General features: G+C 34.7%; 1 protein-coding gene across 1 annotated transcript in view; it reads right to left on the bottom strand.

Moving 5' to 3' along the window:
* The window catches only part of CNGB3 (cyclic nucleotide gated channel subunit beta 3), a 147,489-nt gene extending 122,578 nt beyond the window's left edge, over positions 1-24,911 (bottom strand). The window contains exons 1-3 of the mRNA XM_027064275.2: positions 24,646-24,911; positions 21,038-21,119; positions 11,889-12,015 (exon numbers count right to left, since the gene is read on the bottom strand). Coding sequence (XP_026920076.2) covers positions 11,889-12,015; positions 21,038-21,119; positions 24,646-24,837 — 401 coding nt within the window. The 5' untranslated portion in view covers positions 24,838-24,911. The remainder of the gene's footprint in view (positions 1-11,888; positions 12,016-21,037; positions 21,120-24,645) is intronic.
* Positions 24,912-25,777: the final 866 nt, after the last annotated feature.

The following is a 25,777-nucleotide window of genomic DNA, read 5'->3' as shown; positions in this document are numbered from 1 at the left end:
TGGTGGAAGGATATGGAATTTCTCTTCTGATTGCTCTTGTTTTGTCAACTTATCCCCTTGCTGCTTTTTCCTATCAAACATAGTAGGTACTCTATTGTCTGCCAATATCTTACAATAACAAGGACTTGGCTGTGCTCAAACAACCCTGTTTCTGTGAGCTGGATGCCCAAATAAAGGCACTGGTGAACAGTTGCATATGAACAACTACAATGAAATGAATCATTAGGCTGGGTAGAACCAATTTACCTAGCTGACTGCTGGCACACAAACTAGTTGCTAGACTATTATTTGCCTCAGCAGAATTAGAGTGAACATTTATTGCTATAGAATTATTAGACATTTAAGTTCTCAGTTGCATGTTTTACTACATTTTATAACAACCTGTCCAGGTACTATGGGATGCTAGAAGAAGGTAACAATAAATAAAAACATCACTTTCCATATAAAGGAAAAACTTCTTTTTCCCCAAGCATTTCATGTCTAGTAAAGAGAGACCTATTTGAAAAGATTCCTATATTTAAAATGAGGACAATATTCAATGCCAAAACTATACTCATAAAAGTTCTATCAGAATTAAAAAGTACGTATGTATTTTACTTTGTGATTCCCCTTTTAGAAATCTACTTGGAGTAGAGTAAAACACACAACGTTTTATTCAGAAAGTGCTTATATTTGACTGCATAGAGTAGGTGCCAGACCCTGAGCTAAACATTTGAGATAAAATTTTGAGATAAAATTGTCCCTCTGGCAATTGCCTCACTCTAGCAAATGAATAATACCCCATTACCTTTGTTTGCAGACTTGGGGAAACATTCAAGTCTCTTCCTTGCTCAGAGAGGGAGGAGAGAATATGGGAGTGTCTGATAAGCTTCCCCATCCTGACCCCTACAAGCTAGCTTACTTTTAGGTTGCTTATGGGGTTGCTTCTCTTTACTTAGCTGCAGAGCATTTTTGCTGCTTCTTGAAAATCTATGTGCTGCAAATCAATGTGCCAGTTTTGCCATTTACCATGCTTGAAATGGTCTTTCACTAGGTGAAAATCTCTTTTCTTTCTCAAATGACTTAACATTTTCGCCTGCTGCTATCTATCACCTGGTAGGGAGGTGTCCTCCCCCGCCCCCCAGTCTCTACTTCTTTCCCTTGTTTTGTTCTTGTCTCCTGCTAATGCCAGTCCCAGGCAGACCAGTCACTTTCTTCTTCCCAAGGAGATAAAGATTTTAAGAAACATAGTGAATCTTCCATCTATCCTCTCATGACAGGGAGCTTCCATTTTACCTATTTTAAGCAGACCTTCCAATCTCCATCAGTCAATTAACAATGAATGTTTTTCTTGTAGGGTACACTTCTAATTCTATAATGGAATTGTATTTTTTGACAATGAACTTGTTTAGAACCTATCTATTATTTCAAGGCAGAGATGGTAAACTGATGACCTATTGCTGTATTTTTATGGCTTGTAATTTAAAATAATTTCAATTTATCTTGGCAATATTCAAAATATGGACTTATAGAATTTGGGGTTTTCCTGGAAAAAAAATCAGATGATACTGGCATCATTGGATCCACTTTTCCAAACAGCAACTCTCCGACTGGCTCTTTGCCGTAAGAAAGGAACTCAAGTTCCTTCCTTAGGCGTACTCAAGTTCACCTCACTAGCCCCTTCTGTCCTCTCTTCTCATTAGGCTTGTTCTGTTGTTCCCATATCCCCAGTATACTTTATTCATGGGTTTTGCCTGCTTCATAATAATCAGAATTATTCCACTTGCAAATTTTCAAATTTTTCAACCCATCAATCATCTTATGGTTCCCTTCATTTTGCTAGGTAAACATGAAGACCCATTTTTTAAAACTAATTTTTTAAAATGTTTATTCCTTTTGAGAGACAGAGACAGAGAGAGAGAGAGAGAGAGAGAGAGAGCGCAGGACAGGGACAGAGAGAGAGAGAAAGAGAGAGAATTCCAAGCAGGCTGTGCACTGTTAGCACAGAAACGTACATGGGGCTCAATCCCTTGAACCAAGAGATCATGACGTGAGCTGAAATCAGGAGTCTGACACTCAACTGACTGAACCACCCAGGTGCCCCAGAAGACCCATTTTTAAAAAGTCAGACTTAGGTGTCATAAAAAATATAAAAAGTGTCTAATTTCCTTCTTTCTATGCTAAGAGAAACAAAGTAGATACAAGTTTTATCTGCTCAGTATTTTTATGGCAACAGGCAACTGATTCATCGCCTCTCCATAATCAATAGTGAAACGATTTAAAATGGGACAACAAACTGTCTGTAGCCTTGTTCCTCTCTCAAGGCTACATACTATGCATACTCACAAAATTTTTGTCTTTTGTCTGCTGACTCATGTCTAATCACCTACTAGTAAACTACTCTTGTTGTTTCTGATACTAGCCTATTTTATCTTTCTACACATTTCATTCCTGGCAGCATTATTAATGACTTTAGAGTAGAAAGCTCAGATGGAAGCTCTAGCAAGTAATTTGCCATCAGATATACACTTATATGTATATGGATAATATATTCATAATATACGAATATTATTTATAATATATGCTTATATATTCACTACTGATAGTTACTTTTATTTTTGAGGGAAAGATGGACCTTCATATTGCACTGTATTGAGAATCAGGATCATTGTTTTACTCCTGGGATTAAATTATATATTGGTTTACTCTGTTATTAAGTACATTGTGCTTCTGGTATTAAATTTTGAAAAGAAGAAAATGAAATTGTGGTAGTGACGTATCACAAAGATATCAAGTTGATTGAGTCATTAACAATTTTCAAGTATCTTAATGCAAAACAAAATTTAAATGCCGGCCATCAGCCTTAAAATAAAATGATTAATTCTCCAAGAAAGTAGCAACGAGAATTTTCATATTTGGGTATTTTGATTTTTTCTTTTGTTTCTGATTTTTTAAATGCAGTTTTTAATATGGTAAAATGATTAAGCACTTCTATTGTTTTCGAATTTTTAATCTTAGAACTTAATGTATGTTTCCACAGTATACAGAAATTTGTAACTTTTTTGCCTAGTACTTGTATAGTTTATTTCACATTTAAATCTGATTTATTGGGTATTTATCCTCATGTAGAACATGAGGAACAGATCCAATGTTAGTTTTTTCTTTTTTTTCTGTAAGGCTATCCAGTTACTCTAATACCCCTTATTTAAATCTACAGTTTTTGTATTGATTTTAGATGCCAACTTTATCATACACTACATTTTTATATGCAGTTAGAGCTATTTCTATATATTCTATTCTATTCTATTGGTTTATATATTCATGTGGCAATACCACACTTTTTTCTTTAATTGCAGAGATTTCAAATAGGTTTTAATATCTGGTAGGACTACCATCACCTCTACTATTATTTTTTGGGGTTTTCCTGGACATTTTTGCTTATTCTTCCAAGCAAACTTTATAATCAAATTTTAGAGTTAAAAAAAAAAGAAAAAGAAAAAAAACCCAAAACAGAAAAGCAAAACAAAAATACCTGACGGATTATTATTCTATAAATTTGATGTGCAGTACTTTCATCGTTGTTCCTGAGTATTTTCTTATTTTATTGTTGACTTATTTGTTGACCCAAAGGTCACTTGAAAGTGTATTTTAAATCTTAATTATGTGAAAAATTTCTCCAAATTTTAGGTTTTTTAAAAAAATTAACTTCTAATTTTATTGCATAGTGGTTGCATATACTTAATATGACATAAAATCCTTAAAATTTGTTGACACTTACTTTATAGTCTAGTGAAATGTTTCTCCATCCTGGATGTACATAAGAATCACCTGAGGAGGTTTTCAGATATACTAATGCCTGGGATGCACTCCAGACCAATGAAATCAGTATTACTGAGGGTAGAATACAAACATTTGTATTTTTAAAGAGCTCCTGGGAGTTTTGACAGTGTTCTTTGGCACAGTATATCATGGGTTTTTATAATGTTCTACATAAGCTTGAAGCAACTGTATATTCTTCAGTTACTGAAGAAATACCATTAGTGAAGAATGGACATAAGGGTTCTCCAAGTGTCCTTTTTAATTTAATTTAATTTAATTTAATTTAATTTAATTTAATTTTATTGTAATTTTATTCTATTTTGTTTTATTTTATTTTTTTAAATGTTTATTTTTGAGAGAGAGAGACAGAGAGAGAAAGAGAGAGACAGAGAGTGGGGGAGGGGGAGAGACAGAGGGAGACACAGAAACTGAAGCAGGCTCCAGGCTCTGAGCTGTCAGCACAGAGCCTGATGTGGGGCTCAAACCCACAAACCATGGGTCATGACCTGAGCTGAAGTCAGATGCTCAACCGACTGAGTCACCCAGGCACCCCTCCAAATGTCCTTTAGATTTACTTTGTTAATTGTGTTGTTCAAAGATAGTATATCTTTAACGACTTTTAAAATATTTGCTTTATTAATAAACAGAAGTATTTTCAAATCACTCTCTTTAGGAGTATGGAATTACCAATTTCATTTTGTAATTGGCAGAATTGCTTATATGCTTTCTCTCTCTGTCATCTACTATCTTGTGGTACTAAAACCATTAAGTTTAGCAGATGGAGATTAAATACTTTGCTTTAATTAATTTAGTGTTTTTCAAATATATTTTAACATGTACGTTTAAAATTTTTTTAAAGTTTATTTATTTTTGAGAGAGAGAGAATGCAAGCTGGGGAGGGGCAGAAAGAGAGAGAGACAGAGGATCTGAAGCAGGTTCTGTGCTGTCAGTGCAGGGCCTGATGCAGGATTTGAACTCATGAACCGTGAGATCACCACCTGATCCAAAGTCAGATGCTTAACCAACTGAGCCATCCAGGCACCCCTGACATGTATGTTTAATTAAGAAGTTCTAAAATTAATCAAACTCTTAATTCTTTTGTATGCCAATCACTTTGCTGTAGAGAGGATAGTTAATTCTATCTCAAATTTTTATCCCCACTTTGGACATTATTGTTATTGCTTTATGGTGTCATTGTAATTATTATTATTATTATCATTTTTCTATTTATCCACATGCTTGCATTTTCTTTGTTCACTTCTTGAAGTTTCTTTGCTCACTTCTCTGTATGCTGGATTGTCTATTTGTGATCAAGAGCCTTTCTGTTCCTTTTTACACTCTCCCATGTTATTATAGTGGCCAAAAGCCTGAAAACTTTCTTTTTGAGAATATCTTGCCAGGAGGGTTCTGATGTAGATTCCACCAATGAAAGACATTTGTAGGAGATTTGGAAGTTGAAAGGAAGGCACAATTCAGTTTTCACCTGGCAGAAAACCACAGCATACTTCCTCAGAAGCAGCAGCTGCTTCTTGAACACTCTTCAGACTCCATATTCTATTACCAGGCTCCAGTTTTGGAGTTAAGGGATAGATGTGGCTTTGGTAGTTATTTTCTGAGCTCACCTAATTAATGGGTTGCAATCTCTATCCCTGAACTTTGCTCTCTCACCCCTTACTTACAACAATTTTTATACTACCATATTCCTTGTATTTAATTACTTTCTTTTGAAATATTTAGAACAAATCATTTTTCCTGACTGATCCTTGACTAATCCAATTTAAGTCTTTCATTCTCAGATCATTTTTATTTCTCTGCAGTATGTATTAAGATTTGTCTAAACTCCCTTCATTTTTGTTGGACTGCAAATGTCTATATTTTGCCCTTAGTTTTGAATAGTTTGCCAGGTATAGAATTCTAGGTTGACTATTACTTTTAGAATCTTGGTAAAGCAATTCTACTATCTACTAGTTTCCATTGTTACTGTTAGTCACATATTGGTTCATTTCTCTTATATTAGGTAGTCTGTATTTTCTTTCCAGATAATTTAAAGATCTTTGGGTTTTATTTTGTCCTTTGCACTTTTAAACTTTATTAGAATATATTTAGGACTAATTCATTTTGTATTCATTTGGCTTACTGAATTTGAGCATTACTATTTTTCATCAATTATATTCTCTTCTTGAATACTGATTCTCCACCATTCTATTTAATATCTCCTTCTAGAATTCTGATTATATGCATTTTGTGCTTTTCATACTCTCCTCCCAGCTTCTGAATCTCATATTTTTCCCATTATTTTTCTCCATGGTAGAATTCTGGGTGGTTTCTTAAGATCTGTCATTCACTTTACTGACTCTTCAACTCTATCTAATCTTCTGTCTAGCTCACTGACTTCCTAATTTTAGGGATTATAGTTTTCTTTTTAAAAAATGTTTATTCTTGGAGACAGCGCAAGAATGGAGGAGGGGCAGAGATAGAGGGAAACACAGAATCTGAAGCAGGCTCCAAGCTCTAAGCTGTCAGCACAGAGCACAACGTGGGGCTCGAACTCATGAATGCGTGATCATGACCTGAGCTGAAGTCAGACGCTTAATTGACCAAGCCTCCCAGGAGCCTCAGGGATTATATTTTTCATTTCTAGATGTTCTAATTAGTTCAACTGCAAAAATGCCTTGTCTTTTCTGACAACTTCTTGTTCCCTTGGCTTATTTTAAATCTTTTCTTTCATTTCTTTACATATACTTAATATACTTATTTGATGTTCTGTTTTTGATAATTTTACCATTGAGAGTCTGATGCTGTAGTTTATTGTTTCCTCTTGTGTATAGTCATTTTTTTTAGCTTATTTATTTATTTTTATTGGGAGGGGCAGAGAGAGAGGGAGAGAGAGAATCCCAAGCAGGCTCAACACTGTCAGTGCAGAGCCTGACATGGGGCTCAATCTTACTAACCACAAAATCATGACCTGAGCTAAAATCAAGAGTTAGATGCTTACTTGACTGAGCCACCCAGGTGCCCCAGTGTTTAGTAATTTTTGATTGTGAGTTCATGTTTATTAGAACTTTATCTATGGGGATACTTTGAGACATAGTTTTAAAAGACTGTTTCCTTCCAAATTTTGTTGTTTTGGGCAGATGTCTGAGTTTTTAAACTTAACCATTTTAAATATTTTATTTTAGCCTCATTCTTTTTTTCTAGGATACAGATGTCATAGGAATTCTGGTTCCAGATCTCTTTGAATAATGCTTATGATAAGAATTCTTTTTCTTTCCTTCCCTTCCTTTCTCTTCCTTTCCTTCCTGTGTGTCCTCATCCCTCCCTCCCCTCCTCTCCTTTTCTCTTCTCTTCCCTTCCCCCATTTCAAATTTCTTTCTTTCTTTTTTTTCCACTGAAGGCCAGACAGAGACAAATATTATTTTGACTATTTCTCTCTGGAAGACAGTTTACTTTCCAGTGAGTTACCCTTCAGAATCCTAGTTTTATGGAGGAGTCCCCAACCTGTCCTAATATGCAGTTTAACCCCAGGTTTTTTCTCATTGATGACACATTTTAACTCAAATCTAGGCCATAAAGTTTGGAATTAATTCTCAGAGTAAACACCAATTCATGACACTTTCTAACAACAGATTTTATTTTCTTTCAGCTCAGGCATGCATTCAAATGTAGGTTTCATATTTTATCTAGTATTTTAATTACATTCTCCTCAAATAATTTTCTATAAACCTTTAGTCTGCCATATTATTAGAAATAGCACTTAGCAGTCATTATTAAAAATGATGCCATTATTAAAAACAGATGCCAATTTGTTGTTAAAGTGTTTGCAATGCCTGATTATAAAGATATCGCTTACCACAGAGGAAAATTTAAATTTGGGGCTAAAAGTAATAGTGCATAGTTTTCTTATGCATTACATAAAATTGGTAAATATGTAACTGATTTTCATTTTTTTTACAAGCTTTTAAATCATTCAAGTATAAATTGTATTTTATTTTGGAAAACTTGATAGCTGACATTCCTTTTCTATTTCAACTATAAAATCACATATGGATTTTTAAGCATCTTTACTGCAGTGACTCTTGCTTTTTCTAGTTACAAGACAATAAACGGCGTGTTTATGAGTGCTGATAAGATTCTGAATTCTATTCTGTTCTCATTGTTCCTGCTGTGAAATGAATGCCTATTTTAAAACCACCCAAATAGAGACTGATTGCTATTATGAACAAAGAAGACTATTCATAGAAATAACCTTCCTTCTTGGCATTATGGGTAGTGATGGTGATGGAAAGTCATATACTATACTGTAAAAGTCAGTCTTGCAGTGCACCCCAGTCATGGGCACTGAACGTTTCACTCACTTGCTTGTTCATCATTTAACCACTTAACCTATCAACCATTCAACTCTGTCTCCTTTTCCAGACATAGCTATTTGATGTATCCAGGCAAAACACATCTTCTTTTGCTTGCTATTCATTAGTGTCCATCAAAATATAGTTTTTTATATTAAAAAATAAGAATGTGCTGAGGTGGAATGCCAGAAACAGGCCGTTTTCCTTGGTAATGGACAAATGGCATCAATGGGACTTTCCAGGGGTGAACTCCATGTCTTTCAGAAGCTAAATGATTCATCTGACAAGATAATGAATTGGTTGCTTTTTTCAGGGAAGATTTGCAAAGAATTTCTTTTCCCTGGTTAGACAATTTAGAAAATGTTGTGAAAGGATATAAAAAGAAAGAATAAAGAAAGAAAGCTGGTTTAATACAAATGGATTCCAGTCAGAACTGTGGACATGTAATACTTGGATATCTTGAAAAATGTCTCCTTCTGGGCTGACATGTATTTGTGATAAATATTATTACTGTGGCTATAAAATTAGTTTTAGGCTTTATTTAGAATCTTATTGAAGGCTGGATGAAAAAATCACAGAAGTGATTTTTATTTTAGGAATTTACATCATTATAATAATAATATAAATTTTACTCACCTTTTTGTGTTTATATACATAGGTAAATAGACACAATATCCAAATTTAGCTTAAACATATATCTATACTGTTTTATCCTTACAAAACAATATTTGAGACCCTTGTCATACAGAAACATTACAAAGGCTCTATGTTAAAGAGTTCAGGGCTGGGTTGGGTGATGTCTTTCTTAGTTCAGGCTACTGTAACAAAGTACTATGGACTGGGTGGTGTATAAACAACATAAACTTATTTCTTGCAGATCTAAAGACTGGAAGTCCAAGAACAGCTTGCTAGAATAGTTGGGTTCTGGTTAGAACTTTCTTCCAGTTTGCAGGCTGGGACATAACTTCTTGCCCTCAGACTCAAACTGAAACACTGGTTCTTCCTGGGTCTTAAGTCTGCCAGATTTTGGACTGGGACTACACCAGTAGTTCTGGTTCATAAGCCTTCATACTTAGACTGGAACTACACCATTGTCTCTCCTGGTCCTCTAGCTTGCTGACTGAAGATATTGGGACTACTCAGCCTCCATAATCATGTGATCCAATTCCTAATATCTGTTAAATAATATATATACGGACTATGCAGTGTATATAGGTACTATATCTATAGTTAGTTAGTTAGTTAGTTCTCTTGTTATCCAGCTCTGTGCATCTTCTGAGTGTGACAGAAATTAAGAGTGTAACCAATAATATCAAACTGCACTTCACACACAGAGACAGGGAAATCCATAACATGCATTCTCGTTAATATTTATTGATCAGCCTAGACACACAATCCCTATTCAATCCAGGACCTAAACCAGAAGGTAATGAAACACACTTAGAGTAAAAAATATGCTTTTAAACTTTATTTATTAATAATATAACTTTTTGCAAATTCAAAAAATTGAGGTGGGAATCAGTCACTCACAAGCATGTATTGCCTTCAATCAATCAAATCTTTAGTGTTTTTCTAGGAAAAAAAACTTTTTAAAACCTGGCATTGCTCAAGGTTGAAGTTGTTGATTTTTAATAACTGCAATACCAAAATGATCTTTAATCACTTAAAGTACTGTAAAATAACACTTCCAATTTGAAGTTATTTTATCATTGATATTTCCTAATGATGTATAAAAGCTCTGCTAGTTAGGATTCTAGATATGGTACCATTGATGCCTATGAAATTAAAACAGGAAGGTTTTGGTTAAGTTGTACATGGTACTGGAACATTAGGATTCCTGTAATATTAGTCAAAAGTGACACCAGAACTTCTAGTGACCTTTAAAGTTATTCCTTCAGTGAGGGTGGTTTTCACTCAATCCTGAGGAAAAGTGTGACTGGACATCTCACAATAGAAAGTAAGAGTTTTAAGCTAACTTGGATTTACTCAGTTTGTCAATAATTTTCAAGCTACTTTGCTGCCTAAATTGCAGAAGGAATAATAAATTATTCCAGAGAATAATCAATTCACAAGTACAAGAGACTGAAATAGGAACAATGTGGCTGGAGTAGAGGGATAGGAAAGTAGGGGAAGAGATGAACCAGGCATGGTCTTAGAGGTCATGTCAAGGAGTTTTATGGTTTTGAGATATGCTGATTGACCCAATTTATGGGTAACTGAAAGTTTTCCATTTTCATATCTCAGAAGAGTAAAAGTACAATACTGGCAATGGATTTGGGTTAAAGGGAATATATTCCTAAACACATTAGTTATGGCTTCTACTTCAGTCCTTTGAAAACCTACCTATCACCACTGGTTATTACAAAAAACTAAATATACTAAAAGAAACAGTAGAAGGAGACATTGGTTCAGAGGTTAAGCTGTTGATTAAAGTAAGTGTATTGGTGAGAGGGAGGAACAAGTTCCACTCAGGAATTTGAGTCCTGTGCAGTCTAATCTTGGCTGAGCTGACCCTATTACTATAGGCAAACTAATTAACCTCCTTGTGCCTTGGCAGCTTATCTGTAGAGTGAAGATAACAATGACCCACTAAAAGACTGCAAATCATTCTGTAAACACCAACGTTATAAAAATAATATAAATAATTACCCCAATTATAAGATTTTAGTCTTTACCCAGAGTTTAAACATCTCTCTACCTAAATAATATGCCAGGTTTAATTTTTGTCATACAGTGTGTGTGTGTGTGTGTATGTGTGTGTGTGTGCACGTGGTAGAGTGAACTTGTGTTTAATCTCATCTACAGCGAAATTTGTATTTATTGAAAATGCACTTTCTCTTTCTGATGCCTATTGTTCAGTCTGCAACACACTGGGTCCTAGATTATCACTGTAACTCCTATTGGCAGCACAAGGTTTAACACAGTGGAAGAGCTGCTGGGGCAGAGGTAGGGAGGGGGAGCTGGGGGCAGGAATAGATACTCCTAATTTCTTTTTAAATGACAACTCTTCTTGCCTGTTAAATAAGAAGAGTATGCTTTATTGTTTCATAAGCCTATTGCAATTATATTAACTATAATTAAGCAATTCAAATTGGATCAGCAGGCACATAATAGCATGCCAAGAAGTGGCAAAATGAAGGGGCTCCTAGTTGTGTTTTATTGTGGATTCACTGATTCACATTGAAATTGTCATCTCTTTTGGGATATTTCCAATAATTCTGTAGGAAGTATTTATAAAATTGTATTCCTTCATTGGCATAAAGATTACCTGTTTCTGTAATTATTCTTGGTTATCATGCCACACTTTCTTTAGCTGATAAATGGAAATAATAATCAAACAATAAAATATTTACAAAATGAAATAGTTATTTCTTTGGGAACTCAAAGAAGAATCGTACAATCTCTTCAATTCCTTCTTTTTAAAATTCATGCCTAGTAAATATGTAGGCTGTTTCCATGATGATATTAATGACTCAGTCATGTGACTGCAATGTTTTTGTTGGTGTGATTTGGCCTATAGCCACATGGTTGCCTAGGAATCCTCTGGTTAGTGGCCAGGACTAGCTAGTAAGGGACAATGAACTAGACAGAAACAATCTTTTAGTTTTAACCAGTTCCCCTGTGTTATGTGACTATTGTTGCCCTGGCCTTTGCTCAGCTAAAGTGGGGAACAGGTGTTTGAATTTTTCAGTGAAGGCTGAGCAATATCTCTAACAGGTATTATGTATTTTATTGACTTCTTACCTGACTAGACCTTCTTTCCCAGTTTCCATTTCCTTTTGCTCTGGCATCGTTCCCTTTGATTCTGTTGGATTTTGATGGTCAGGGGTTGTGGTCAGATCTTTGAGTGAATTTTTCTCAGAGATTTTATCTATGGAAAGGAAACAACATATAGAGAGAAGAATATATGCCACTGCTGATAAATTATATTGGACAGTGTAAGTTACAGGGATGTTTTTTTCTCCAAAACAGTCTTAGGAATGCCTCCCCCAGGATTCCTGCTAAACAAAGTAGGATCTTATGCAGGAGAAGTTAGCTTGTAGACACGTTCAGGCTGATGAAAAGTATATTTAAGTTGTATTATGAAACAAAAAGTTCATAGTATATTACTTTTTGAAACTAGCAAAGCTGAGATTAGTAAGGAGTAATCCATTCAAAAGGTATTTCGGTTCTGCTAAAGTATTATTCATAATTTGTGGCTGAAATTGAAGCCTCATAAAATTCAGAAAAATAAAATAGAAGTGATGTCAGTGACATTATTTCAGAATTTTGCATTCTAACTTTTTTTAATTAAATAAAATCTTTGTTTTTGGTTTGATAATCTTTAGTTATGGTATCTTTTTCTGAATAAGCAGTGCAAACTAATATGTACTAGCTTCATTTTCAGTCCAAAAATTAAAATTTTCCCTTCAAGCTTATAAAAACAATTTACAATTAATATAGTTTAAATTGTAGTGTACCAAGAGAATAATCAATTCATTGATAAATATGTGGATTATAGAGAAAATTTAAGTAAATTGCTTAATGTAAAAAGAAAATATAGAAGGAGCAAAGAAATAGAATGAACACAATTCAATGGTTATTCATTGTCCACAGTTTCTAACTTATTTTTAAATGGATGTACTGTGCTTAGAAAATTAGAATCAATGCCCAAATGATAACTCTTATTTTTTTTGTAATAAATTATAATTGAAAAAACTTAAGCCAATCCAGTATTGAAAATCTGAATTCACAAAAATGATAAATCATGGGGCGATCATTTACTTTCACAAAAGCTCTTATCATACAAGCCCTTTAATATGAAAATTCCTGTGATCTGCCTAAAACCTGCCAATATATGAAATTTTTCAGGAACATGTTTTCGGAATAAAGGCAATCATAAAATTGACTCAGTACTTAGAGTTTTGAAAGGTTTATGACTAAGAAAGCTTAAACCCCTGGATTTCCCCAAACAGATTTCTTCATTATGTATCTCCTACCTACATTTATTTTGGAATTCTAGTAATTTTGGCTAGAAGATGGAAACCACAGCATAATGTTTAAATGAAAACCCTCTGAATTCCTGACTTTACTTAGGATACAAAGGATCGTTACTATAATCATGTCCTTGGAGTCTCTGTCTAAAGACTATATTCCAGATGAAATGTTTCCACGTGTATGGAATCTTACTGAGAGTGCAGGATAGGGTCCTTTTTATACAAGCACATGTGGTACACTAGTGAGCTTATCAGTATTGAACAGATTTCAGAGTTAAAAAAAATTGCACTTTCAATATGTCATTTTGTACTAAGAGGCTTTTGGTAGAAATAAGAGAGAAAGATCTATTTTCCCTATGTATTTGGGTCAAGCCATATTTTCCCATTTCTCTTTATCCAACCAAAAAATAGATCACTTTTCAGATCTCTAACATTATGCTACATATTTCTGCCTAGGAAAATGACAGCAAAATCTTTTTCCTATATCCACAAACACTTGGGTTAATTATGGTAAGATATTTGAGAGCAAAGTTCTTAACCTCTGGCCACAGAGATCTAGTGAACTCATGGATTGGAACTTTTGAGACTCTGTGTTACCTATGCAAATTTTACATGGAGAGGATTTAAGATTAACATGAGCTCTTCCAAGAAGTCTGGGCCAAAAAAAGAGTTATGAACCATTGTGTCCATATATTTTTCTGGGAGTGCCCACATCCCTGCCCCCAAATTAGGAGTGAAAATAGAGCATGAAATGTGAGTAAAATAATCATAAAAACCCCTCCTGAATATATAACAAGTAGAATATGTAAAACAGTCTTTCTTAAGGGGCTTTTATTGACTATTTCTTAGAAAGGCATGTGAATATAAGCTGCATCACATACTTCCATCAGTCATTCAGGTTACAGCATATGCATTACATTTACACTATTACTTTTCTGCTAGCACCAATTAATGACTGACTGTTCTGCAACAGTTCTTTTCTCCTCTTCTGATAAGGAATTTTTGTTTATCATAATAACATTTGGATTAAAGTAACTCTAAGTAGATCGTTGTACCTTACCAGGTCTCCTCTAGACATTACCAACCCCTTCTAAAATGATGCTGCCTCTACTACAAGTCTAGGTTATTCAGAAATTTATTACAACCTAGTTTACTTTGTGGATAAGCATTTTAATTACAAAATAAGTCCTTAATCACAGTTTGTCGACGAAGATGAGAAACCAGTTATTGCCCATTCTTGGATTCAAAGCAGAACAACTTTAAACATACTCTTGAGGACTTAAAACAAAAGAATCCCTGTCAACTATACTCAGTGTGGGTGTCTTTTTATCCATGCAGCATGTTATTTGTTTGTGGGAACAGATGGTCAGATTGCTCGCATCATCCTCATCATGGAAGAAATCTAAAATACACGGCAAATCTTGCTCTGGCATCTGGGTGAAGTCTTGTCAACCTCACATTGTAGTTTTACCCAGCTTCACACATGGAAAGAAGGATCCCCTCGTTTGTAGCTGCCCAAATGAATAGTGTAAGTCTTTCTGCCAACTGTGCTCTGAAATTGCCAGATCTCATCAGTACACTTGGTCAAGTTCTGCCCTGGAATGTGTGCCCATGGCAGATAGTAAAATCTGGAATCAAAGTGTTCTGATATGGTTGCTTTTATTGAATGTGCAAGAATGAGTAGAGTTTGCCCTCCACACACCTGGCCGATTTTGTCTTCGGCCTGGCAGCATCTCACACTGGGCCTCTGTAATACACTTCCAAACTGCTTTGTCCCCTTGTAGTAGCACATTGTGGAGAGCATTGTGGAGAGCTGTGCAGGTGTGAAACAGCTGCTTCTGTCTTCAAGTGAGGAAATAAGTGATGCAGAAAACCATTAACCTTACACATTTTATCAGTGGCACTAAATAATTGCTGGAAAAGGAGGAATCCAAAGAAAGAAACTGATTTGGGAATAAGGTTGTGAATTAGACAGGTGTTGATTCAATTGGTTTTTTTTTTTTTATGGATGTAAAAAGGGGAAGACTTGAAAATGCTCTCATTGGTTGGAATATTTGATGTGGGTGAGATATCACTTGGTTGAATTTCTAACTCTTATAACACCAAATACATTGTGAGTTCTATCTCAAAAACAAATTTCCTTTTATTGGACACCAACAATATCTGAGTAATTAGATGGAAGGTGAATTAACAAAAACTAAGCCTGAGTACCTTGATTAGATGCATAAATGATACTATCAATTTCATCTTAATGAATGAACGTCTGGAATAAAATAATAACACAGTTTTAAGAAATGTATAATTAATGATTATCTTCTGGCATCTAAGATGGTATTTTTGACTCAGCTTGTGTTTTATAGTTGCCAGAATATATAGTGCTCTTAGAATAATTTTAATTACAACATGTTGACCATACTTGAAATTTTATTATATCTTTGTGGATTGTCAAATGACATGGAGGAAGCTGATAAACATTATAGCAATGAGTATAGAATAGAACCTGAAGGAGAGTCCTAAAATGTAACAGATTTGAAAAATGTAATACTTTACCTTAGAAATGTTGAAGAAATCTATAAAAAATCCAGAGGCGAAGGAGTCAGAGTAACTGAGAGTTCTGGAAACCATCTCATATGAAGAATTGTGGAGAAACTTTGGGTCTAAAATAGCTAAAGACTAACTAGTGACCTAGCAGTTATTTCAAATTCTTTGAAGGGCTGCTGTATAGAAAAGACTTATTTAGTGTATACCAGAAGGCAGAAGAAATATCCATCATTGGGATTTCCAAAACAAATAAAATCCCAAACATTCTAACAATTATACTTGTCTAATAGTGAAACATATGGCTTTGTGAGGCAATGAAAGCCCTGTTGCTGGAGGTATACAGGCAGAAGCTGGAGCTCATATGAAGGACCCAGATGGGGTCCTTGCATTGGGTCAGAGGTTAGAAGTCTTCTGGTCAGCCTTAATGTGCCAAAAAGTCCTGAAAGGATTTTTATATTTAGGCAGTTTTTTTTTTAACTTTAAGATACATCATCACAAGTGAATAAATGAACAAATCAACAAACAAAAAAAATACAGATCCATCTAAGGTAGCTTTGGTACTGTGTCAGGATGAGAGATCCTGTCCTCTCTCAATGTCATGCTTTGTTTCAGGGACTTTTGTACTGGGATTAATTCATCTAGAAAATACATTTTATGTGCAGGTTTAAGGAGTGTGGTGAGCTACCGGTGCCGGGTACGAAACACAGAGCTGTAATCCTTACATCACTAATTCTCTGGGTGACTCTGGATAAGTTACTTTTCTATAACAGTTTCGTCATCCATAAAATGAGAAATACTTTTGTCATGGGGATTTCTGTGAGGATTAGATAAAGACTCCATTCAAGAAAAATGCAGTATAAACACAAAGTGTTCCACCGGCTTGACTAGGGTAAATTATCTTCTTTAAAAAAAATATTAACTATTTCAGGTATGCATAACATTGATATATATGAGGCATGCTGAAGCTTTTATTTACTTAAGAGTGTTTCAGGAATCAGGAAAGCAGAATTAGCTATATTCTTTAGCAGAGAAAAAAGCTAAAAACATAGTTTGATTTAACTGAATTATACAAATATATTTAAATCATGCAAACTATAAAATATATGGTATTTTATAAAAAAAAATTCATCCCATCCACATTGGTTAGTGTCTCTTAAGTTTTTAGCTTATTAATCAGGTGGAAACTAAGGAATTTTATCAGAGTTTGGCCTTCTATTTGATATTTAAAACAAAGTATAATTTCTATGCCTAACTTTTCCTTCTAGCTGATCAGCTCTCGTTACCTCTCCATCTTTAGCAAGGCAGCTCTGTTCTGTATAATACACAGGAATGGTTATTGGTTGTGCACATAGCTGGGCACCTGACCTGAAGAATATGGCCAGATCACAGCTGGCTGGTGATCCGGGTGGTGAACCGGGTGGTTCCCATGGACTCTGCCCAGTGGGAACAATGATTGCTATCTAAATCAGTCAGCCTGCTCTCTCTGGAATTTAGACTGCGAAATGATAGGATGGGAGTAAGAGCAGCCCAAAGTAGATATGCAGAGAGAAATGCAAAGCTTTGTTGACTATGAGTGAAAGGCAGAGAAAGCAATCAGCTCCCAGGGCTGGCTCTGTCCCTTAAATGGTTTTCCAGTTCCAGTTATCCAGAGGTTTCCTTAGCCTTGAGCCCTTGCCACTGAAGGTGTCCTGATTATGTCTCTGTGCCTTGCCAAATCAGCACTCATTTCTCATTTCTTTTGTTCATATCAGATATCATTTTGAAGGAATGTTTAAGTTCAATAGCTGTAATTATTTACTATATAAGGTGTTTTTTCCCCTTTTTCTTTTGGATGAAGCAGGAAAACATGCTTTAATAGTTTTTGAAAAGTTTCTCTCATTTTGTTGTCATTGTTTCTATATTCCTACCTTATCCTTTGTCTGATGAATAGTGTTGACAGTTATAGAAAGTGAACTATACTACTAAAATTAACCATAGTACCTCCCATGCATGGTAATCAAACTCATTGGTCTTATATAGGGAAGCCTTTATTGATTTAGACATTAAATTTCTGTATATAGTCTGGCTATTTTCCTATTCCATACAAGACAAATTAAATTTGTATAAGTCCTGCCAAGGACTAAAGAGTGGTTTCCTGCTTAAATGAGTTAGGATTTTCCCTCTTTCTTTTTCCTGTAATATTTAGAAAATTAGCATACTTTATGTCTTACAGTAGTTTTAAGTTCTAGAGTAGTTTTTAGCCTTCCTTATTTCTGTCCAAACTGAGTTGGCTGAGATGCAGGCTAGGTCAGTTTGGATAGTGGTGGGAGACTGGCAAGGCCTGGGATACCTCTGAAGACCTAGAAATGTGTTAGACTTGGAACCTAGGTCTTGGTTATAGAGAGCTATTTGGCACAGGAGGCCCAGGGAGGACATGACATTTGCAATTGGTTTGCAACACAAACCTGGGATGGAGGGCACAAAAGAAGAGAAAGGGAAGAGGAAGAGGATAAATAAAAACATTGCTGGATTCAGAATCTTGTCCAGGTTGTCATTGTTCATAGGCATGAGCAACATAGAGTACCTACCATGTGGTTGGTTAGGGGTCACAAAATGATCACATTTTGTTTTTTAAAAATGTTTTATTTATTTTTGACAGAGAGAGAGAGGACCTGAGTAGGGGAGGGGCAGAGAGAGAGGGAGACACAGAATTTGAAGCAGGCTCCAGGTTCTGAGTTGTCAGCACAGAGCCCAGCACAGAGCCCAGCACTCAGGAACTATGAGATCATGACCTGAACTGAAGTCCGACACCTAACCAACTGAGCCACACAGGAGCCCCAAGATTTCAGTTTTTATTTCAATGATTTAAAAAGAGAATATTTAAACATTTTAAAAAGTTGACATTTAAAAATTGAGAGAATTAAAATTAAAATTGAAATTTGTATTTACAGTCTCTCTAGACTGAAGATGGACTATCTGGCAGCACTTGCCTCTCATCTCCACATGACAGTGACTGGTTGGAGCTGAGTGGCCTCTGGCCTCTTTAGACAGGGCATGCATGATCCTCATTTATGCTACCTGGCCCCCATCAACATTGGAATTTATCAATCTCAATGCTAAATGCTTTATATATATTAACTACTTTAATCTGTATCTACAACTTAGAAGATTAATGACAGTATTATCCTTATTTTGTACATGAGCAAACTGATACTTAGAGATGTCAACTATCTTGACTAAAGCCAGACAAAGTTATTAAGTAGTAGAGTTACAATTTGAATTGAGACATGCCAAACTCCAAAGCAGTGCTCTTTATAGTATAATATACTGCCAATATACTGAATTTATATTATTGATTAGAGCAAAACTCAATTTCTTGTTTCTTTTTTTGTTACTTAAGTAGGGAGTATTTTAAAGTCATAAACATTAGTTTTCTATTGTTGTAGGAAACAAGCTTAAATGCCTAGAATAACACAGGTTTATTCTTTCCTAGCCTGTAGAGGTTGCCTGTGTTCCTTGGTTTGTGGTCCCTTCTTCCATTTTCAGATTGCATCAATGTGACCTCTGCTTCTATCATCCCATCTTCTTTTATCTTTGACCCTTCTGCCTTCTTCTTATGAGAATCCCTTAATTACATTGAGGCCTTCTGGATAATCTTCCCATCTCAAGATCCTTAACTTAGTAACATCAGCATTTTGTTCCCCTTCATGTAAAAATTCATAGTTTTTAGGGAGCAGGGTGTGGATGTTTTTGAGAGGCCATTATTCAACCCACCATACCATACTAGCTACCCATGGGCACCTAACTTTGATCCATTTCCACACAAAGTCACCTTATATCATGATAAACTATTAGGGAAGTCATTTAAATATCCTCTACTGGTAGCAAAACATTTTTTACAGAAGGATTTAATGTACTATAAGTGAAGTGGAAGCCTATGAAAGATGATTGTAATCAAAAGAGAACCTTAGAAAGTTATCTTTATTTGAATCCAAAATGTATTACATTCTCCATTTCCATGGCAGATAAAAATTAAACCATGCTCTGCAGAAGATAAGAGTTCTATAATCAGAAATCAACATCTGCAGATATTGTGACATTGCACCTGCATGTTTTGAAGGGAAGAATATAAAAATACCAAGCACATATAAGAGGCTATCTTTAAACACTAATAATTTTGCTGTTTCAAAACAAAATATCTTAAATATAACTGCTTTTCCTATTAAAGCCTTTGAAGACATGCTAAGTCTGCAAATTTAAATGAAACTATTTTTTTCCTTTCCACTCAAACAGCTTCTATGTTAAATGAAACTTCCACAAGAGTTTTTATTACCAGCTATGAAAAATTAAGCTTACAAATATACTTTGAAAAAAGTGTAACAAGAGTAGGACAAAACTTGTCATCCCAAAGATGTGATCCTTGGTTTCGTACCATTAAGGTTTCGTACCATAAGGTTTTTATGGGGCCCCTGGGTAGCTCAGTTGGTTAAGTGTCCGATTTTGGTTCATGTCATGAGCTCATGGTTCGTGAGTTCGAGCCCCGCTCTCTCTCTCTCAAAATAAATAAACTTAAAAAAAAGAGAAAAAATACTTTAATAAAGGTTGTATTTTTATGTCAGAAGAACTGCAAATTGGAAACTATCACTATTATAAAATGACTCATAGTAAAACAGAATGGCAGCAGAACATACAGGTGTATATGTCCAGTGGTTACTTAGAAAATATTGCAAAAGGGAGGACACTTGTTGGGATGAACACTGGGTGTTATATGTAAGTGATGAATCACTAAATTCTATTCCTGAAATCATTATTACACTATATGTTAACTAGCTGGGATTCAAATTAAAAGAATAAAAAAATTATTAAAAAAAGAATCTTTCTGGCAGAATATACCTGAAAAGAAGAGACAAAAAAAGAAAATATTGGACAGGGTCTTAAAAAAGGAATTGGGTCTGCTATGGAATCACTGATATAGAAATGAGTTATGGTAACCTTAGGAGTAGATGAGATTTCTAATGGAGAGAATTTAAAGAAAGAAGAGCAGAGGTATGAGTGTTGAACCTTTAAATATGTACAATCCACATCTATTTTATCATTTTATAACCCTTACTTAAAATTATATTGTTCATTATATGCATATGTTAACACAGACTTGGCCATATTGTTCACCACTACATTTCTAGCCCATAGACCTGGCACATAGCAGGTAATAAAAAAGCATCTATTGAATAAGTGACTGAATGAAGAAATTATGTTTTTATAAACACTCAGATCTTTAAAGTGTCTCAAGTGTGATTTACCCTAGATGATTTACCTAGTCAAGGTCAAGTGTTTCATCAGGTAATACATTTCAGAGAGATATGCATTTTATTTTTTCCTACAGATTTGAGTTCTGACCTTGTATTTTGGTGTGTGACTCTTCAAATGTGACTGGAGTCATCTTGGTTTGGAGAGATTTCTTTTCATTTTTGTTTTGACCCTTTGAGAAACAAAGATTGTACACAATTAATTTACACAAAAAATAAAGTTAAATGTAAAATATAATATGGAGTTTTTCATTCAATGAGCAAGCCAATCATTAAAGCTTATCATTTGTTTATGATGTACTACAAATGATAATTCTTTCACTTAAATGGATATTCTCGGCTCTACTATTGAATAATCAGCTTTGACTTTCACAGCTTGTTGGCCTTAGGCACTCTCTTTTTGTCACTGTGGTTGCTACATCTACCTGGCACATGTTCCTCCCAATTCCAGTCCTCATTCCCCACAGTCCTAGTGTTGGTCCTGGTCTAGATCTTTTGTAGTAGAACTTAAAGTGATAGAAAAAAGTAGTCTAGTTTCTTAATTCAGAGCTCTCTTCTCTTTGTGATTTCATTTGCCTCTACCTTGTCATTTGTCTGAGAATCTAAGCTTTCCTTTGAAATGTAGGTATGTCTCACTGGATGTGGCCAGTGTGTGTCTGAGGATGGTCCTATGGGAACAAAGTGAAACAAGATATAAGGTTAGAACACAGAAATGTTGGCTCCCAAGCTATTTACAGAGTGGTAGGGGAAACATACACACACAAATGTAAGTGCAAGGAAATGTTATAAGTAATGAATGTCTGTAGAGGATAGAGATAGGGCATAAATGTGGGATGGTCAATTCTACTGCAGTAGAAGGAAAGGGAGGAGACTATCAAAAAGGAAGTAACTCTGAATTTTACAAATCAAGATGAATTTTTTTTCCAGATGAACAAGGCATGGAAAATATTCCAGGTAGTGGATACCTGTTCAGCAAAAGTCTAAGGTGTGATTGTATACAGGCTGTGGGAAACTAAAGTAGAAGTGGTTGGATGGGAAAGAGTGTGAGAAAGTAAGCCTAGCTAAATAGGCAAGGACAAGGGCCTTGAGAGTCCCATTAGCCTTGATGTGGAGTTTGACATTATTTAACAGCACTGTATGTCAGAAACATTTTAAGCTGGGAAGTAAATTAATCAGATGCTTTAATTTAAGTGTCACAGTAACCATAAGTATTAGGCAAGACAGCTATTATTATTCTTATGTTATTGAGTAGGAAATTGATAAGGTGGCTAAAAATGTATGGATCTCTGGATATATTATGAAGTAGTGGTAAAGCCTTCTGATTTCAATCAAGTACTTTTACATGTTATGATGCTATTCATAAACATTTTAATCATAGTCTTTTCATGTATACAAGTGTAGATTTATGTGAATGATGTCTTATTCTGTAGCATGAAAGTCTGGATTAGCCTGAATTTGCAGATCTTGATTTATTGGTTATTGACAAATGGAAGTCACCTAAGTTATTTTGGTTTGAGAACTAAGTATTTTTTTTAATATTTTTATTTTTATTTTTTGAGAACTCTTTATTTAAAAGAAGAATGTAAATTGATTTTTTATTTCTAAATATCTTCTTATAGGCCTCAAATAATCTATTTGTACTTCAGAACGTTACTGTTTAAATGCCATTTTAAAAGGTTATATTCTATGGATAAAAACATGGTTTTAACTTTCTGTCATTTTTAACATTTAGTGTATTTGAAACTGGAGAAGAACTATTGCCTCTGCCAACATGTTATGATCTCTAAAGAGTAGATGCAAATAATTTCCTTAAGTATGACTTTTAAGATATAATGTGATGTCAGCAGACTTCATGATCAACATCCTAAGTGTTATGTCATGGGAATGTCATGGGATATACACCAGAGTTGTTCTACCTGTGTCTAATCTAAGTACTTCTCCAGTATTACTGTTTCTGAAGGAAAGGCAACTCCTTTAGAGTTTCTGTTCTTTTTGCCTTCTCTCTAACATCCTTTTATCTTGTGAGTAGAATATTTAGAAAGTTGATTAAACTAATATTCATCCTTCATAATTCATACTTCTTATTGGTTAGTTGATTCAACTAATATTCATCATTCATTCATACTTCTTCAGAAGCATAGCCTAGATATTTAGCTCTCAGGTGCTGAAGTCAGATGGAACAGGGCTCCAATCCAAGCTTTGCCATTATCAGTTGTGTGCAAGCAGCAAATTGTAACAGGACTCATGGTTACTCTGAAGATTTAATATAATAGTTCTTGGAAGAGGATAGCACCTTGCCTGGCACATAGTAATTATTCTTAGCTATTATGTTCTCCAAGAGAATAATATATTAGTTATTTTTATGTGTTCTATGGAAAAAGAATCATGATAGACAAAGGTTAAATATCATTGTAGTGATTTTCCTAGGGAGAAACACAACAAGACTACCTGAAGGAAAGTACCCAGCTCAACATTTGTGATATTCCACGAGCTTTTAAACATATAAATAATTTTAAAAGTGTGGAATTATTTATTTTAACATAAGAATTAGAAAGAAGTCAAGGGCACTCTCATGAAGCAATGCTAAGCACATCCTCCTTCATATCTGTTCTCCATTGCAAACATAGTCAATGTTAATCAGAAATGAAAGGCAAATTTTCCAGGGCCAATGCTAAGTCATCTCGGTATTTTCTGTACTCTAGGCTCATTTAAACCTGAATCACTGGACCATGCTATTTGAGTCCCTGAGGTACACTCCTGCTTGTACTTGACATCTTTCATCCAATTCTTTTGATGGGAAAATAATTATTGCTCTAAAAACCTTACATAGCACTTTTAGATAAATTTAGTCAGTAATTTATGAAAATGGTTCTTTGGACAGTTGTAAGTGAATACTGATTATATAATTATCCCTTTGGACTTTATTGTGTCATATAAGCATAAATTACTCATAATAATGATAATAAAAATTGCCATTTGGTAAGTACCTACTATGTGCTTTATATACACTGCCTCTAGTTTATACAATAAGGCTACAAAGCATTTTCATTTTACAGGTGTGTAGACCTAGAACTTATGAAAAATATTTCTCTAGAACAGGGTTCCTCCACTTAGGTGGTATTGAAATTCTGAATTGGATAATTCTATGTTGTGAAGGGCTGTCCTGTGGATTCTACAATGTCTAGCAGCATTTTTGGTCTTTACTCCCTAGATGCAAGTACCATCTCTACCCCTGAGATATGACAACCAAAAATAACTCCATACATTTCCAGTTGTCCTGAGCGGCAAAACTGTTTCCTATAAAGAGGTCCTGGTCCAGAGCAATTACTGTTAAATTGTAGTTTACCATGGCCACGATCTTCGACATTCTTTGTTGAAACTAATTCATATAGCCCATTTAATATTTGAGAAATGATTTCATTTGGGATTATGGTAGAAATATAAATCTGCAATGAGAAGTCTTATTTAGCTTTTTCCAACTCCTAATGTAGTCTTCTAAACATTTATCAATCTGTTTTAAAGCAAATATAAATAGTATATATAAAACCCCAAAGAAAAACAAGTGCATGACCCAAATGGTAGAGGTGAAACAGCAAAGCAACCTTACACATCACAGTATATTAAAACACTGGACAAATATCCATCACTAGACAAAAAATGATGACAATCAAGATTGATTTAGGTATGTAAGTAGCATACCTGTCTTGTGGATTGTTGAGGCTGATTGCTTGGATCAGGACCTTGTTTACTCTCATTGTTCTCCTCTTTAGGCTTCACCTTGTTGGATTTTATCATTAGAGATTTAAACATCTTCTCTGAGATGGTTCTGAAAGCTTCTGTTTTTATGACTCTGTCTTGAGGTAGAGAAATGCACTTTGTTTTTCCTTTCATTAGTAGACAAGCCAATTAGTTGTTTAATCGGGATTTTGTTCTGGCTAATTCCTAGAGGCAACTCTGTAGCTAGTAAGGGCTTAAAAGCAGCAAATTATTTCTGCTTGGGTGATCTGAATTCTGTTTATGAACTTCAAAGAGCCAAAATGCCCTTGAGAATAGTTTACAGGTGGAGAAGTAAACAAAATTTCATTGTTGATTTGAATTGTTCAGATGTGATCACATTGCCCATTGTTTTGTTTATTTTCCTTTTCTAATTACCCACCTACCTATCTTCATCCATCTAATTTAATCAAAGTAACATAAACATTATTAAAAAATAATATGTGCATAAGGGCTTATAATAAAAACAACAGATCATTTCTCCATCTCTAGTTCTACACCATGAGATAACTACTTTTTCCTTTTTCTGTTCTTCGGGTGTGTTTTTTTTTATGAGTATTTTATTAATTGATCAGATTAGTGGAACTCTTAGAAACTATAGTGGAAAACGAGACATATTGCTTTGCATTCCCAATAGCCTAAATGTTCTCAGATTCATAACGATGATTATATTAGAATTAAGCAAAGAGTATGTTAGTTTGCTAGGGCTACCACAGCCAGTACCACAGACTGGGTGACTTAAGCAACAGAAGTTTATTTATTTATTTTATTATTTGTTTTTCAGAAACATATTTATCACAGTTTTGGAAGCTAGATATCCTAGGTCAAAGTGTCAGTGAGGTTGGTTTCTTCTGGGGGCTAAAAGGGAGGGAAGTATTCTAGGTCTCTCTCTTTGGCATTTGGATAACTATCTTTTCCCTGTGTCTTCATATTGTTTTCACCCTGTTCATGTTTGATTCCCAATTCCCTTTTCAAGGATGCCAGTCATTGGATTAAGGCCCACTCAAGTAATCTCATTATAACTTAATTACCTGTTTAAAGACCCCAACTCAAATAC

This window comes from Acinonyx jubatus, chromosome F2, assembly GCF_027475565.1.
Source record: "Acinonyx jubatus isolate Ajub_Pintada_27869175 chromosome F2, VMU_Ajub_asm_v1.0, whole genome shotgun sequence".
NCBI lineage: Eukaryota > Metazoa > Chordata > Mammalia > Carnivora > Felidae > Acinonyx > Acinonyx jubatus.
The sequence above is the reverse complement of the archived record's forward strand: the minus strand, read 5'-3'. Positions and strand labels throughout refer to the sequence as shown.